This window comes from Sphaeramia orbicularis, chromosome 18, assembly GCF_902148855.1.
Source record: "Sphaeramia orbicularis chromosome 18, fSphaOr1.1, whole genome shotgun sequence".
In the NCBI taxonomy this organism is placed as follows: Eukaryota; Metazoa; Chordata; class Actinopteri; order Kurtiformes; family Apogonidae; genus Sphaeramia; species Sphaeramia orbicularis.
The window spans coordinates 37926874-37944716 of record NC_043974.1 but is presented as its reverse complement, the minus strand read 5'-3'; the positions used below and the strand labels follow the sequence as shown (position 1 = coordinate 37944716).

General features: G+C 35.6%; 2 protein-coding genes across 2 annotated transcripts; one reads left to right on the top strand and one right to left on the bottom strand.

The window, feature by feature from the left end:
* Positions 1 to 2384: 2384 nt before the first annotated feature.
* LOC115438465 (chromatin complexes subunit BAP18) lies at positions 2385 to 6131 on the bottom strand. Its single transcript, XM_030162116.1, has 5 exons — positions 5773 to 6131; positions 5227 to 5321; positions 4194 to 4420; positions 3481 to 3585; positions 2385 to 2636 (listed from the first exon to the last, which is right to left on the bottom strand). Exons 1-5 carry the CDS (start codon positions 5791 to 5793, stop codon positions 2572 to 2574), a joined length of 513 nt encoding a protein of 170 aa, XP_030017976.1. The 5' UTR covers positions 5794 to 6131; the 3' UTR covers positions 2385 to 2571.
* Positions 6132 to 7787: 1656 nt separating this feature from the next.
* LOC115438470 (ribonuclease kappa-B-like) lies at positions 7788 to 16771 on the top strand. The gene is made up of 4 exons (XM_030162119.1): positions 7788 to 7944; positions 10854 to 10939; positions 12164 to 12290; positions 15265 to 16771. Exons 1-4 carry the CDS (start codon positions 7870 to 7872, stop codon positions 15280 to 15282), a joined length of 306 nt encoding a protein of 101 aa, XP_030017979.1. The 5' UTR covers positions 7788 to 7869; the 3' UTR covers positions 15283 to 16771.
* Positions 16772 to 17843: the final 1072 nt, after the last annotated feature.

Here is a 17843-nt window from a genome sequence, read left to right as displayed (position 1 = left end):
GTGTTTTACAGTTAAATGTAATAAATGCAAAAAACGTGGGCATCCCTTGGAAGGTAGCATAATTTGGTAATTTGTTTTTAATTGAAAAGATGTGCACACAGCTTATGTAGACTATTCAATATATTACCATCAAGATTAATGCATAGCTACTTTTATTAAATAAATTGAGCAGCAAACTAAAATAAACACACTATTGTGGAATGTGCAAAAGTTGGTGTCAGAGCTTTTAAATACTCTTGACTCTTCAAACCTTGTGTGAACACTCCGCAAACATGAGTTCCTGTAAGTGGCTGCGTAACACTCTGCCTACACTGTTGATGCCCACATGTAGGTAAGGGTAGAGAGTAAAGCAGTTTCAGCTTGCAGTTTCCACAGTGCAACATATAGTTAAGAGATGGCAATTGAGTGAAACTGGAGGTCAAGATGAAATCTGGAACAAGAAATCTCTTAAAGAATTGCTTGTAAACTGGTCAGAATGGGACATGAAAACTCCCATTTGAAAAAAAAAATCTCAAAAAGATTTAACAAATTCAGTAGTAGTGATGCACCATCCCACTGTGCAGCAATACTTGAACAAACGAGTGGACATGGAAGTGTCTAGAAGAGAAAACCTAATAAAATCCAAACATCTACACAAGTCTGATGTGTTTTGAGAGCAATTTCTATGGACGGATGAAGTCAAAACAGAACTTTTTAGCCACAATCAGCAAAGGTATGTTTGGAGAAAAATAAACAGAACTTCAGGGTGGATCGACCATGAGTTGGGTTCTGTTGCAGAAAGGCCCACAGGAAACACTGAAATGGATTCCACTTCATTCCTGAACATTCTGGAAGCAGACATCCCACCAAAAATTTTAACTTATAAGGAAGGGGAATATATGTAATGTACCCAAATTTTGCACATAAAATTGTCACTATCGAGTACTTTTTTAATCATTATTTTGGTCCAATTCATGAAATAAAAAGTAACTACACATTAATGCTGCTCGTTATAGAAACTGTTGATGTCGTTTCAATTAAAATCAGTACATTTTTCCATACAGCTGTATTTGGCAACCTTTAGAGCTGTGGGCGAGTTGTTAAACCCCAGCTTCATGCCAAGCTATAATAACCATATTCTTGATTCCTCGCAAGTTATTACTATTACAGCTGATGTTCAACCACTATGCCTTATTTGGCCGATAATGTGCTTTATGATGACTCCATCTGACTGTTCAGTTAGTGTACTCACAGATCAGTGGTTTCTAAAGTGGAGTATTATTGCCACACTGAGCAGAAATTTGATATGAGTAAAAAAAAAAAAAAATTTAACTGTTTTAAAAGAAGAATAAAATGACAATATTTTATACATGAACAAAATAAGTTGCAAGGAAAATATAGGACATAGAAATCTGTTTGAGAATTTCAGAAATAGTGTATTATGACATAATGTAAAGTTTGTTCAACAGCAAAACTATCAAATACAAATTGCTGCTGCTGGACTGGAAAGTCTTGTGAAAATACATGTACTCTTGCAAATATTATGACTTAATTGTCAAACTATTACAGCTTAATCTTTGTAAAAATTACAAGTACATTCCTCAATTACTATTACTTTATTTTGGAAATATCTAATTGTTTTCCCCAGTGTGGTCCTAATACTCAAATACAGTCACAGAAAAAATTATTAGACCATCATAAGTCATTAAAAACAATGGTTATACAATCCAATACTAACTCCTGTGTGTATCATGTGACTAAAACAGACAGAAAAGAAAACATGGAATGTTTAAAAGCACTGTTTTTGTCAGTACAATGCCATAGATATTGATGTAAGAACTGAAGTGTTTTTGGTTATTATCAAGAAAACCATGGAAAATGGATAGATATCAGCTCTGAAATTAAACTCTTATGAGCTATTTTTGTTGTTATATTTGTCCAATCAAATGTACCTTTAGTTGCATCAGGCATTAAAATGAACAAGAAATTGAAGAAAACAAGAGTGGTCTAATATTTTTTTCTGTGACTGTATGCTTTGTTAGCCTGATTTTCTCATTACTTAACACTTAAAAACATCTATAATAATACAACCACAAAAACATGTTCACCTTAGAATACATTTTGAACTTATTAGCCTAAATATTACAAATAGAGCTGCTTGTACATGTGGAAAGAAGGAATTTAGACAATTCACAATGAAAATAGACTGTAAACAGTCACTCAGACGTAACCTCAAACATCCTTTCACTACTTCAAAATGATCTTCTAAACTATGATCTTTGCTCACAGCCGCTGAAATCATCTGCTTGGAATGAACATACACTACTAAAAAAAAGCTGAAGTGACTGTTGAAAAATCTCATAGTTCCACTCTTCCATCTCCTATGCCGCACTGGCTTTGTTTTCCTGGTTTCTCAGTTAAAAAAAAAAAGGCACAAAACACACAAACATTGATTCTTGGAGCAGTTTCTTCATTAGCTTTGGAACTTTATGGTCTTTACTACCAAGCACATGTCAGTGTCCACCAGTGCCACCGTGGGTCTTATTTTGTGTGGTTTTGTCTCTAGTGTATGAAATCCTGTGGTTGTGGAAGTCAACGGGAAAGCAGAGGAAGGTCACCAGGGTTCATGATGAGACTGGAGTCCAGGTTCAGGTTATCTGTGGACCACAAACCAAACCAATGTACTTTTAAAGTCACACAGTAGGGCTGAATACATTCATCTTACACAAATTCACACTGAATAGGTTTGAATTAGACTTTTAAAACAGCGATTTAACTTCAACATGTTATTTCAACAAATTATACTTCTTTGTAACATATTTTTGTTTTGTGTTTATGGTTAATTTTCTTTACATTACAACAAGTGTTTCAATGCATTATTTACTCAGGTATACTGGTTAGAAAAACACTGTGTCATTATAATTGTTGTGAATGATTAGATTAGATAGAACTTTATTGATCCTTTGTTCAGAGTCCTCAGGAAATTGAGGTTCAAATAGCAGGAAAACACTGAATATACAAGAAATACCAAAAATAAAGCTATACAATAACTATAAAAAAACAGTAGTGAAAAATTGCAATTGCACATTGGAAAGTACAAGTAGAAATAAGTATGAAAGTAGCTTATGTTATAATATTATAGTATGCACTATATATATATAGTTGAATAATCACAGAGGAATGTGAAGATGTACTTACTCAAATAACCTATGGCATTTTCAACATTTTGTATCTTTGCATCATTTTTGTCTCACTGAATAACAACTCCGGTCATGCTCATGTTTTCTATATTAAAGTTTGCTGGAAGAAATTCTGATTACAGATCTGTAATGAACCCAAGTCCGGTATTTCACTCCCAGTAAGAAAATCACTGTTGACCAGTAGAGTCAAGACTATGGCTATACAGTGGTTGGCCTTCTGTGCTGGAGACACATTCTGATACCAGGGATAACGTTGCATTATTTATACTGGCTCTGGGGTTGTCAATCAGAGCAGCTGTACCTTGGTCAAAGTTGAGTTTTTTGGAGTTGGATCCCTCACCGAGTCCCTCGATGTCCACCAGGTCACTGTTGACATCGGAGTCATTCAGGGCACTGAGTGTCACATCTGTGCACACATATGACATTTATGAACACAGACAGTCAGTTCATCTCAATCACAACCAAGACAAATGAACACAGCTTAAAAATGCATACAGACAGACCTGACGAGGGCGCAGGTATTCTAACAGCAATGACAATTTACAGGTGGAAAACAACATGGCAACTAAGACAAGGTGACAATAAAATACTTCATAACTCCTGCTCAGAGGATCTAGACAGTCACAAATTAAGAATAACAAATCAACAGTCTACAAAAAGTTCTCTCTTCTACCATGTGTGCTCTACTCTCTCCTCTATCACAACTAAGAAAAGTGCAAAAAAAAAAAAGATTAAGATGTGCATTTTTCAATTAAATAATAATGACATTTACAGTAAACTGGCTAACACAAACTTCAGTAAACCTTGTTGTACTCGTGCAAAAGTAAATATGTCCAGGCCTTTCAAGTCAGAAAACAATATTTGCACTAGTGCAAAGTGGAACTAAATCTTAATAAAAGAGTGCCTTTTTTTTAAACACCTGAAGGGTATGAAACCTTATTTCTGAGGCTGCTGTGAAAGGCCCCTACAGTAGTTCCCTCCCTACAGGACAGTATGACAGCTGTTCACACTCACCTGCAGCCTTCTGCTTCTTCAAAGGGGCCTGGCCAGAACCTGGACCTTGGAGCCCGGATGCGATGACTACCTGAGCCGTGGACACAGAGATCCCAGTCGGAGTAGCTTGCGATGCCATGGCAACGGCCGTAGTCGCCTTCTTGACGACCTTTTTAGGTCCATCAGAGGAGGCAGGTAGGGAACCCTCCTCATACAGCTTCCTCTTCACAGTGCTCTTTGTCTGACCTCTGGAGGAAACAAGGTTCAGCAATAGCATGGGCTTAACCAAAACCAGAGCATTTGTCTGTGTGTTTGTGTTTTCTGTGTGTGTGTGTGTGTGTGTGTGTGTGTGTGTGTGTGTGTGTGTGTGTGGGCTAAAATTTACTTAGAGGGTCAAATGAGTGGCCATTTTTGTAATAAAAATAAAATAAAAAAAAAAAGTTGTAAGAAATGCATAGAACTGTGTTGAAATAATGCTAATCCATTTGTGCACAGACTACTGATATTATTTGACAGTGGAAGCTCTATTTTCAGAAATATTGGATTTTGAATAGCACGTGTATGTGAAAACTTTTGCTGGTGGACGGACGTGACATTACCCATGATGCTCTGGTCAGTACCAGTACTTTATTAGTAATAAACTTATAGACTTACTATTGCTAATTCTCCTCTTATTCATAAATGTTAGTATTGTGGATCTAAAACAATAACAGCTGACACAAAAACACAAAATGTGGCAGTGGACGGATGTGACATGGTTGTTACAGATCCCATCATACTGATGCTCGGCAGCCATGTCACCGTTTACACTAATGATCCCTGTGCAAAAACTAGGATCAGAATTATTTATTGTACAGTTTATCATCATACTAAAGAGGAAATAACAATATAGAATTGTTACTTCTTTATAAAAATGCTTATTATTAGAAAACTTTTGATTTAAAAAGTGACATTCTTAATGTCTGTGTTTGCGTAACATAAGCAGGATGGATCAGCACCATACTCCATATTGAACCTGTAAAAATAAAACATGTGGTGTGTGTGTATGTGTTACCCTGCAGAACTGGACTCTGCCACTGGATGAAGCTGCATAGTAAGCTCTCCAAGTTTGGTGAATGCAGCTCCAGCTGCTGAGAAGATCTCCCCAACCTGAGTGACACCAAAATGACAAGTATGACTCACAAAAACCTACTGCTGGAACTCCTTATTCCATGTCGTTATGAAACTACAAACACATTCTTCACAAAATTAAACTGTTTTTCAAAGAATGGAGGAAAATATACGGATCCGATAAGTTTAATTTAGACCCAATAATTGATAAGTTTTCAACGAGATCTGGGTCATTATTATCATGCGTTTCATTCATTCATTGTTTACGTTGTATGTAACATGACGTCCTTATTTATTAAATCAGAAGAGCTGTAAAATCTGTAACATCTTTAATACATTTGTAAACACTAGGGTGACTTTAAACAGAGCTTTCATCAACAGCAGTGATTCTACTTTTATACAAATGACGAACGCTATCTAAATAAACAAGGCTAAAGCTAATTGTGCTAACACAAACACTACTTGGGGATTCGAGTCGAAAATGACGCACCTTAGTTGAAGCTGAGGTCATTTCGCAGTTCTCTTTAACAACATAGACGGTATAGTTTTTTTTACTGGTAGGTCTCAGTGATGTCTTCAAATAGATGTAGCTGCTAAGATGCTAAAAGAGTAGCACAGAAGCGTTAGGAGCTCCCTCTGGGTTAATAAGAGAACATGTAAAAGCCGCCGTTCACTCAGCTTTTGTGTTGGTGCTGTGTGTCCAATCCAACATCCGAACCAGAGTCTGCATAGTGGAATAAAAGGCTCCAAACACTGAAGTAGTTACATTATGTCTGGACATAGAAGGCACCTCGATCACAAGCTGAAAGCGGGTGCTACCTTCACTGTCCCCTCGTAATCCACAACTTTAGTACTACTAGTTATGTTGCGGGCGGTGTTTGTGAGGTTTAAGATGGATTGTTACCGCACAGTGGCTTGTGTGTTTTGTGTAAATGTATGTTTGTTGCAATATACGTCATATTATACTGTTGAAAACGGAAGCTACTTTATATTAATTTTTGTCCGCACTACTACTACTACTACTACTACTACTACTACTACTACTACTACTACTAATAATAATAATAATAATAATAATAATAATTGAAAGAAGGGAAAAAACAGTCACTCGTTATGGGAATGGGATGTTATGAGATTTTAGGCTTGAGCTGATGAGCCCCTTTACGAACAGCCGAATACGCTGGGCTCGACTCGGCTCCAGTCGGATACACTCGGCTTGGCTCGGTAACTACCGCTCAAAAGAGTTCCTGCGGTAGAACGAGCATATTCATTTGGAAAATTGAGGAGGAAAAAAAAAGATCGTATTCAGCAAATAAGTTCGACAGGGTAAAAGCTTATTATCCAGAGCGAATTCAGATGGACAGATCTTTTGCAATGCACTCGTAGGAGCTGAATGGCGTATTTGTCATTCAGAAACCACTTCTTTTAGCTTCTCTTCTTTTGCTCTATTTTCCAAATGATCAAAACACAAACGAAGCGAACTTTGTAGAAATTAATTAAAGAAGATTGCAGCCGTTCAGTGACTACAATGTATGAAGGTAAATGCAGAAGTCTGCATTTGTGTTCGACCAATCAGCGTTCTTCAGCACATAGCCACACCCACATGAGAGAATCCTACCCCCGATCAGTGAGTTTTATCAGAGAAAGTTTGTCGAAAGATTTTCTACTGGGTCATTTAGGTGGAAACGTACTGAGGATTTTCAGACTTCAAAGGAAGAAACATCTCCCATTAAACTTATGTTAAATATTAAAGTTTATATCTCAAATCAGCATGAACCGGACATCTTACAGTTGTAGCCATGATGTGTCCCAATATTTGTGTTTATATAGCTCATAAACATCAATATTTCCTCTACTTGCTTAAAGTTTAATGGGAGATTTTTCTTTTTAAGTGAGATGTGCAGAAAGTATATGGTTAGTTGTGGAAGAAAATTATTATTTAAAATCTAAATTCATAGTCATGGATTTAAAAAAAAAAATCTAACCCAACAAAACCAATATTGCGAGAAATGAAATAAAAAAAAAACATCTCTTAAGCATTTTGGCAGAGAAGATAACAATTTAAACAAAACTAACCAATGCAATATTATTTATCCCAATATAAAACTACATATTGACATTTGTCAGTATTGTTTTGTATCCCAGACCCCTGTTAGAAAAGAAACACCTGAATTCAACGTGTCCCAATACTTTTTTTTCCCTAAATAGTTAGTTTTCAAATGTTTGGCAAATAATCTCAAAGAAGTGACTTTTATTTTGTTACCACAAGTTTCCGTCATATATTTGTCCCGTTACTTTCGTGCTCGAGCTTAGATTGAATTTTGAAAAACCTTAAACCTAAAGTGTGAGCTAAAATCGGTTTAATTTTAGTCTAATATGCGACTCAATGTCATTCATGTTTTTTTTTTATTTGTATTTTTTTTTTTTAGCATATTAAGCTACTAAAAAAGTTTTTTTTTTTTTTTTTGCGGACGTACACTTCCGGTGTTGGTCCAAGTCAGCTGACCCACATAGACGCAGAGGTCTGCGCGTGTAACAGAACTGGACCGTCTCAAAGTTCTGTCGGTACCGGGGTTCGCTCAGAAAAATGCCGGTCATCATTTGTGGACCTAAAGTAGCCGCATGTGGGCTTGTGTTGAGCCTGTGGGGGGTCATAATGTTGGTGAGCAGGACTTCTTTTTTCCTTCTTTACACTATTTTCCTCTTTACACCTTGCGCGTGCCCTCATAAACCGATAAGTTCAAACTACTCTACTTAAAATTCCAACTTAAACCTGAGTCTGCTGAAGAAATTGTTAGTTCTGATTTAATAATTCTGACTTTATTGACGAAAACAGTGAAGAAAAGCCCATGTCTCAGCATGATATAAATAGTTTAGTACTTTCAGTCGAATATGGCTCTCATTTTCACATGATTAGCTTTCACCTCTTATCATTGTTTGACAGAAATAAACATTATACACTGAGTGATAAATCAGAAAAAAAGACACACCTAGCCTTTTATGAGAAACTATTTTAGTTCAAGATGACAGAAAAGTGGCTCTGTTTAAGTGAAACTACTTCAGTTTTGACAGTTTATTTGAGGAAGTACAAATCATCTTAAGTGTCATAAGTGATTAGATTATGGCACTGAAATAAAACAGCCTGAACAATCAATAGACTTTGGTATTTAATAGTTATTTAGTATTTTTACTGATTAATACTGAATTATCTTTACATAAGTGGAAATGTTCAGGTTTGCTAAAAGATATAATTAAACACTACACCTATGATTTAAAGTGACTTGAATTTTTAAAGAGACTTTTTCATTTATATTGAATTAGAGAATATTAATAACTTTGGGTCAAGAGGAAAATAAAAGAGAAATAACTTTGAATTAGCACTAGACAATTAGTTTAAATTGTGGGGTCATATAAAAGTTCCTGGTACAAGTTTCAAGTTTATTTGTCATGTGCGTTCAGGGTACAAGTACCATGGCAATGAAACACAGTGTGCCTTGGTTCTCTCTCTGCCCAATATTGAAAAATAAAAAAAAACAAACAAATAACAATAACAATCACAGCAAAAAAAAAAAAAAAAAAAACTTAACAAAAAATAGCATTAGCCCTCTTATTGTGATCTAAAAACACTAAATAAATAAATAAATAAATAAATACAATTATAAAAACTGAAAGTTAGGCTGCAGGTTCCCAGCTACCTCCTCCTGGCTGAGCTGCTGTTCAACAGCCATGTACCCTGAGGACAAAAACTCTTTGAAGCGAGTAGTCTGGGTTTTGATGCTTTGTAAGCACTTTCCTGACGGTAGCTAATAAAAGAGACAGTGTGCGGGTGGCTTGTGTCCTGTATGATGCCCATTGCCTTTTTCCTGCTGCAGTTTGTGTAGATGTCCTGTAGTGATGGTAATAATGGTGCTCTAATGATTTTAGATGCCGATTTTACTGTTCTGATCAGGAGTGTGTGGTCATGTGATGCAATATTCCCAAACCATACCAGTATGCTGCCAGACAGGAGGCTTTCTATTGTGCTGCGATAAAAGTTGATGAGTGTGTTTGTTGACATACCATATTTTTTCAGACATCTCAGAAAGAACAGTCTCTGGTGTGCTTTTTTTGATGACGCTGCTGATGTGAAGAGACCAGGAGAGTGAATCAGAAATGTGGATGCCTAAGAACTTGAACTTATTGACAATTTCAACAGCAGTGTTGTTTATGTAAACAGGAGAATGTTCTTTTTTGTTGGTTCTGAAGTCAATTATGAGTTCCTTGGGTTTTTCCACATTGAAAGACAAGTTATTTTGGTGACACCACCTGATCAGGTTTCCCACTTCATCCCTGTAAGCTGTCTCATTGTTGTCAGTTATGAGTCCAATCACTGTTGAATTTCACAGTACTGTTTCCAGGACGTATAGCCACACAGTCATGTGTGTACAAACTGTACAGCAGAGGACTCAGACAGCAGCCCTGAGGGGCACCGGTGCTCAGAACTACAGTAGATGAACAGATAGTTCCAACTCGTACTGTCTACAGCAGGCCTGTCAGGAAATCTTGTATCCACATACAGATGGAATTGCAGAGGCCAAGATCTGTCAACTTATTTACAAGGATAGATGGTATAATTGTGTTGAAAGCACTGCTATATTCAATATCTGCAATAATCTACATGGAATGAAAATCCTTACTTTTTACTATTTGTACTCAAGGCTGAGAGTAGATACTGGTAAAGATATGTTAATTTGTCAAAAATCAAATTAACCCTTAACCTCCTGAGACCCAGCTATGAGTTTTTTTGTCCACTTTTGGGGACAAGAGTTTCAACAACTTAATTTAAAAATAAAAATAAGTGGTGCCGGGCACAACAAACCCTGCCCCTCGCACGCATTGTACCTTATTTATTCATCATGTCTATGAGGGTGCTGAAGTCAGTATATCAATTGCCTCTATATTTGTGCCAAGTTTGAAGTAAATTGAAACAAAATTTATGTTTTTATAGACATTTGAAATTTCGCCCATTGTAAGTAAATGGGGGAAAAAAAAGAATTTTAAAAAATCATAAAAAAATTTGAACTTTGACCTACTTTTCCCAAAATGTAATCAGTTCTTTTCTGGGTCACTGGCAATCTATAAACCCAATTTGATATGAATTCAACCAATAGTTTTGCTGCTAGAGTGTTAACAAACAAACAAACAAACCGAACCAAAAACAATACCTCTTGCTTCCCCTTCGGGGGGCAGGGGTTGTAAAAAACATTAATTAAAAAAAATATCTGAAAACAATCGTTATATCATGCTGTTTTCACTCAGGAGAGGTTTTTTTTTCATGTAAAAAAAACATAAATTTGTACTTTCCTGAGTCCCAGGAGGTTAAGAGGTTATTAATGTGATGGGGGACTTTCTTTCCAGTATTGTCTGTAAAATGTACTCCTGTTTTTTTCACCAAATCATTCAGACCTATCAGACATCACAGATCACAATACATATTTTTGAGTTTCACAGGGCAAACAGAAACTGAACTAAGCCATTCTAGTGCAGTGTGTCTAGTTTTGACAGTGTATGTGTGTTTTGTGTGTGTCTTAGGGTCTGTTGGGGATCTTCTTCAGCATTCACTCTGCTGGCCTGATTGAAGATGTTCCTCTGACAGAGTCTGATGCAATACCAGGAGAGTAAGTGTGTGTGCCTCAGGACACTACAACAGTTCTGCCTGAAAACACTTACAATGAAGTTCTTAAGTAGTAGTGGTGGGTGATATGACAGTGTATTGTCACTGTTGGGTGGAAACCTCAGTTATTTTTCAGGAAACTTGAAAAATGGTATATATTCTAAATAAAGGAATGGAGTTATAAGATGTAGTCACAAGCCGTTTTCAACACTTTTTATTAGTTCAATATTTCTAAAACCATCAGGTCAATGTGAAGACTGACCAATAGAACTGTTTTATGACAAAAAGAAAACCATAATTCACAATTCATAATTGTGTGATAACCCTTTAACCCCTGAGACATTATTTCAGGTAAGCATTCTCCTGTGAATTTGTGTCTTTCAGTGTCATAAAAGCTGCTGTGAGTATGTGCTTGTCTTCCTTTTCTTCAGTGGTTTTGCTTTACTGTGTGTTTTAGGGTCAAAACAGGTGGAATAACAGAAAAAGACAAAGAGAGGAATGAAAGTTTGACAGGTTTTTACTAAATAAAGCATTCAGAATGTACATCAGTAAGAGATTTAGGATGTTGAACATGAACTGTGAACTGGAACACACTGAACAAGTATCTGAATTTTGACCCAGTAGTTTTTGTTTTGGGGCTCTTCTCAAACATAAAAACTAGTTAAAAACACAGTAGAAATAAAGGAAAATCACCACAACACTGCAAACAACAGTAAAACAAAAAACCACAAGGAAAACTGTTTAAAAAAGCCCAAATCATCTATTTTTATAGTGAGTAGGTTTCACTCACTATAGTTTGCAGGGGGTGCACTGAGCATGCACAGATGTCTATAGAAAGAACAAGGTCTGTTCTATCAGCATGTTTTGAAAATGTTCCTGTTGAGCAAATGGCTGAATTTTTATCAATATTTAAAATAAACCACACATTCAGAACGCTCACCACAGACACGTCAGGAGTTAAAGGGTTGAACTATATATTTTTTTCTTTTAATTGGTTATCTAAACAATTTTGTTGGACTTTTTTACACTATTGTACTTCTGTACTAGTTGTCACATGTACATATGGAATCAGTCACAAGAAAAAGGTATGGATGGAGTTAATGTTGACTTCAGTGAACACTTTATAAAGAAACTGTTTATTTATTTGTCAAGACACAGATGATGCATGTGCACATGCACTTGTGGGTAACTTGTATTTGTTGAACTTTGTCGCGTTATGTGTCCTCAGTCCAAATGTAGCTCAGAAGATCTACAGCCTTTATGACAAGGTGAGCTACAACTGCTTCATCGCAGCTGGCATCTACCTGCTGGTGGCCGGGTTCTCCTTCTGTCAGATTAGACTCAACAAACAGAAGGTGAGCACATGGATACGAGCCTCTTTTCCACCGCAGGAACTTTAACTTTACCAAGGCTTTGGAAAAAACTTTGTGCATTTCCACCAAAATTACCCAAGTAAAATACTCTAGCTTGACCCCATACTTCCTTTAAAAGAAAATTCCCGATGAGGGGGGTCAGACTTTTCAGATACACAGGAATTCTTGGGGGCAGGGCTTTGTGAAGAATGCTGATTGGTTGAACACATTTCTAGAGTTCTGCACCAGACTGATGCTGCTTTCCAGGCGACACGTAATTTGTGTTTTCCCAACCTTCTACTGGTGAAAATGCACTGGAATGTCAGTCAAACCTGTGACTACCCACCTGTGAACTCGTACTAGATCAACGTACTCCCAGTTCCAAGTTCTGACGTCATGTAGCAATGGTGGCCCCCATGGATGCGGTGTTTATGCAAATTGTTTATTAAAACTAGGTATTGCTCTGACATTATCTGCAAATGTTCTACATAATCAGCAGCTGCTCTAGCATTAGCTAGTTTTCAGTCCATTGAGGACAAGAATAAATTAATACCAAATACGTATTCAGATATACAAATAACATAACATAAAAGGTAGAACAGCTTCTCTTGCCTTATGCGCCGTTTTTACTCCTCTGTTTCCCTCAAATAAGCAAACAACGAGCACCTTTGGCGATAGAAATGATTATAAATGAGCGTAACGTATGGTCCACCATGCTGGTCTGTTTACATCTAGCTACCACAATTCCTTGTGCTCAGGCAGTTTGGCGTGACTTGCCTGGAGTGTTACAAAGTCGTGAGTCGTGGTTTGAAGTCATGACTTACGGGTTCAAAATCTGGCCTGGAACGCAGCATGACTGGAGGAAACACACCAGATGACTGTACTGTACTGTGCAGATCAAGGTTATTATCGTTAATGAAAACTAACTAAATGACGAAAACTAGAATTGAAAAAACATTTTCGTTAACTGAAATAAATAAAAACTGTAATTAAAAGAAAAAAATGATAACTTACTGAAACTGTATTGTGTGCTTACAAAACTAACTAAAATGGACGAAAATTATGGATAAAATTCCCTTCATATTTGTTTTTTTGAATGTCGGATTGATATGAAATTGATTTATTTCCCTCAAGCAATTTTAGCTAGCAGCACCATACGACACTTGACGGTCCGTCACTTGGTTTAGAGTCGTCTTGTGGTCCCCACTCCACCTGGAAACATGGAGACTAAAGTAGCAGAGTCCTGTCTGGGATTTATGTGAATACGACAGCGAAGATAAAAGATATGAGAAAAAAAAACAACTAAAACTAAGCATTTAAAAAAAAACCAAAAACTAATAAAACTAGCAAACCTGCTCTAAAAACGAATTAAAACTAACTGAATTAGAGGGAAAAAAAGTCAAAATTAAATAAAACTAAACTATAATGAAAAATCCAAAACTATTATAACCTCGGTGCAGATGCTTTTCTGACTTTTTTGAAGGATAATCCCAGAGGTGGCAAGTAACTAATGCTGCCTTTATGTGCTATCGGGAAGACGATCCTTTCCATTTATGAGTTTGAAATTTCAAGTGCTTTTGCTGACACACAATTTATCGTGACCTGCTACTTGGGTAAAAGAGTTTTGGACGTGTTAATTCATTTATTTTTGCAAATTTTGGATGCTATAAATGTGCAAAATCATCAGTTAACAACAGCACGTTAATAAAAGTAGTGTTTATCCTTCACGATGAATCCAAAAGTTCAAGGGTTTCTTTTCATCAGCAACTCGTGTATCAAATTTTTCCCAGTTCTCCAGTGGAAAACAATGTGAGTTCAATTTCGAGTTTGAAAATATTTGCCATAATTCTCATAGTACGTGAAGGCAGGATAAGTACAACAAGAAAAGCACTCGGAGAGCGCAGACCTCCGCCAAGGCAGATCAGTGGGCCCCTGTGCCCCCCCCCCCCCCCCCAGTTACCACCAAAATGTAATAATTTCTTCCTTCTGCCAGTAAATTTCATGAAAATCCGTCCATAAATTTTTGAGTTATCTTGCTAACAAACAAACAAGCACACACACACAGCACACACGCACGCAAACACACAAAGCAAAGCGATCAAAATACCTCCTGGCAGAGGTAAATATATAAGTAGAGTTTTTGGGTATCTATACTTTACTTTTTGGGAGAATTTTTCCACTTACTTATGCCTTATATTTTAATATTTTAACACAAATATCTCTACTTTCTACTCCTTACTTTTTCAAAATAGGTTTCTGTTTTTTGGTTTTTTTTTATTTGGTGATCATTTTGGCTGTGTTACAGCAATTTGACAAGGTGTGAAATTGGCATGAACTTTTCTTTTTGGTTATATTTTTGAAATCCACTGTCTTTTTATTCTCACGTGTTTCACTCCCATGATGCATTTTGCGCCCTCTGGTTACATTTGTGGCAAAAATGTACTCGCACAAAAAAACTGCCATAAAATCAGCCTTTAACCACAACCTATGTCCCGTTACACTACTATTTATTATATGGGAAATATTACATTTTTTGTAATCAATCATTTAGAATTCAAGTAATTAAACTAGGGTTAAAATCCTGAAAATTAAATAACTTAAAAGACAAAAACAGAAAACGTATAAAGCTGAAAACATAGGTACAGATTAGAACAGTTTGAAGTTAGACCGTTTTATGTCTTCACATTATAATAATATGACATGAGGTTCAGTTAATTTTGCACATAAACAGATTATAGAATGTTCTTCAAACACTGATGACTTTTAGCATTTGAGGATTTTCAGAGCCTGGATTTTGTCACTTACTGTTACTGTCACTTTTACTGCAGTAAATAAGTTTAATAGTACCTCTAGATCTGTATCTGTACTCGTACTACTGATGTTGGTTGTTCTTATATTTGTCAGTAAAATGCCACCGTAGAACACTGTCTGAATAGTCTGTGGTAAATTTACAGTGTGTGTATATGTTGTTGTGCAGGAGTTCCTGGTACGTTAGCGCCCCCCGCTGGCCGGAGGAGATCCCAGCACCACTTGGAATCAGAACCGACACTGTGAGATTAGGACAATGCTCTGCATCTTCATGTATTTTCAATGATATGGATCTACCTCTGATCAGAAGAGCTTAAATTAGTGGATTTTGCACTTAAATGGCTGAACTTAAATAATTATATTTTTTTCTGAGTCTGAATTATTTTTTGTAGTATTTGTGTATTCGCTCTGTCAGGTGTACTGTATTACAACAAATGTGTTTTATATAATTCTATAAATATTTCCTGTATGTCCGTTGATATATATTTTTTAATTTACTTGTTCTAGCTTTTGGATCATGTTCATCTTTCCGTTGTATCCACCAGTGACAAGTGTTCTCCTGTTTTTATGACTGTTGAAACACTATTAGTCTGTAACACAAGAACCAAACAGATCGTCAGCTGCTGTTTAATGAATGATACACACAAACAAAACATGGAATCATTGAACGTACAGTGACTCCTGGTATTATGAGCATGAGCAAGTACAAATTCTAATAGAAATCCCAGAGTCCCATATCGTCAAACCGCTGGTATTGGAGCCACAGCAAGGATAAAAAATGTGATATTAAGAGAAAAAAATTAAACAATATGATTATAATAAAGTTGTAATATTGTGAAAATGCAATTGTATGATTAAAGTGTTGTAAGAGCTGTAAAGAATAGTCATATATCTATGAAATACATACCATAATACTTTAAGAAACGTCAAAAAAAAAAAGCCTTGATATTGTGCCACATAATTTCTGAATTTCTCTTCTATACAGATGAAATTAAAACTTCAATAACTTTTTTCACATAATATACGGAAGCGGATTAGGGCCACTGGGGAAAAAAAAAAAATTAAGGTCCAATATAAATTTTTTTATTATTATTCTGAGAAAAAAAAAATCAGAACTCTGAATTTAATCCCAGAATTTAGACTTTTTTCTCATACTAATACTACAAAAATATATATATTGGACCTTAATTTTTTTATTTTTTTCAGTGGCCCTGATCCTCTTCCGTAATATTAAGACTTTATTCTTCAAATACGTTTTTTTTTTTTTTTACCTTGTTGTCCTGATGCATCTTCCTACTGCTGCTGTTAAACCAATACAATTGTCACTATTTTATTTCATAGACACACACTGCAACAATGTTCATATTTCAGAATCTGAAATAGCTTTACATGTGAATGATGGCGTTCATGAATGAATCATCCAGTGGACACAAACCAAGACACTGGAGTGTGAAAGTTAATATTTAGTAAATATACCACAGTTCAATACTGCAGCACCGCCATAGTTGTGTCTACATTTCATAATAGTTTTGTAACTTGTGCTTCTTGTTTCAGATTCTGCCATGTGTTTTTTCTGTACATGTATGGAAATGTTTTGCATTCCTTTAACCAGCGATACCTATAAAAATTATTTATGATTGGTGCACAAACATTTCAATAAAGTACAAACCAGTGAATCTGTTTGACAAATGTTTTTATTTGTAGTTGGAATGGGGCTTGTTAACCCCACAAACGTAATTGACTGCAAACATAATAAAAATTTGCATCTTTTAATGTAATAATCCCACAAATGTAATAACTTTCCCACAAACATAATACCTCATTTTCCCAGTTTGTGCTCCTACCCTCTCCATTGTTATCATAATCATATCCAGATATTTTATTTACATGGTTCAATCTTAGGCTTCTATTACAAATAATCAGAATAAATAATATCCAGTTCATACTGAAGCTTTTATAATAAAACCTTTATAATATTCTGTTTAGTTCCTCCACTTGTATTTGTAATTAAACACCTATTAATCCTGAATTAGTACCATGTGGTGTAACAGCGACATTTGATCATTCTAAAAAGGCAAATATCCAAAGGACAAGAGTAAATGAGAAGAAAAACAAAGATGACTGGATTTTCATGCATGCATTACTTAAATGTAAACGAGGTACTTATTTATAACATTTTTGGGAAGTTATTACAGTTTTGGAAACTGAAGATTTTTACCGTCCCACAAACATAATAAATCCCCACAAAATTAATAATAACTACGTTTGTGGGATTATTATGTTAAAAGCTGCAAATTTTTATTATGTTTGTGGTTTATTACATTTGTTGGGTTAACAGGGCTGTTGACATTTTAACCAAATGAGGTTGGGGTCTGCTTTCTGATCTCAAATCTTTACATTTCAGTACATCATTCACAACTAACATTTTTTTTTTTTTTTAATTAACCCATAAAGACCCAGTGCTGCTTTTGTGGCTGTTCCCAAATGAATTTTTCTCTATTTTTAACCTTTAGTTAGTGATTTATCACCATTTACTCAAATATTATGCTCTGTATTTTGCATTAATGAGTGAAAGTCACGTGTTTTCCTATATTTAATGTACTGATTGTGTAGATGTTCATTAAAGCTCAGATTAAAGTTGACGGTTATTATATCCAAAACAGAGGAAACTAAGAAAATTATTATTTTTTTCTGCGAAATATATCATTAACTGAACTTAAACCCGGTGTCTTCATCTAGTGTCATCGA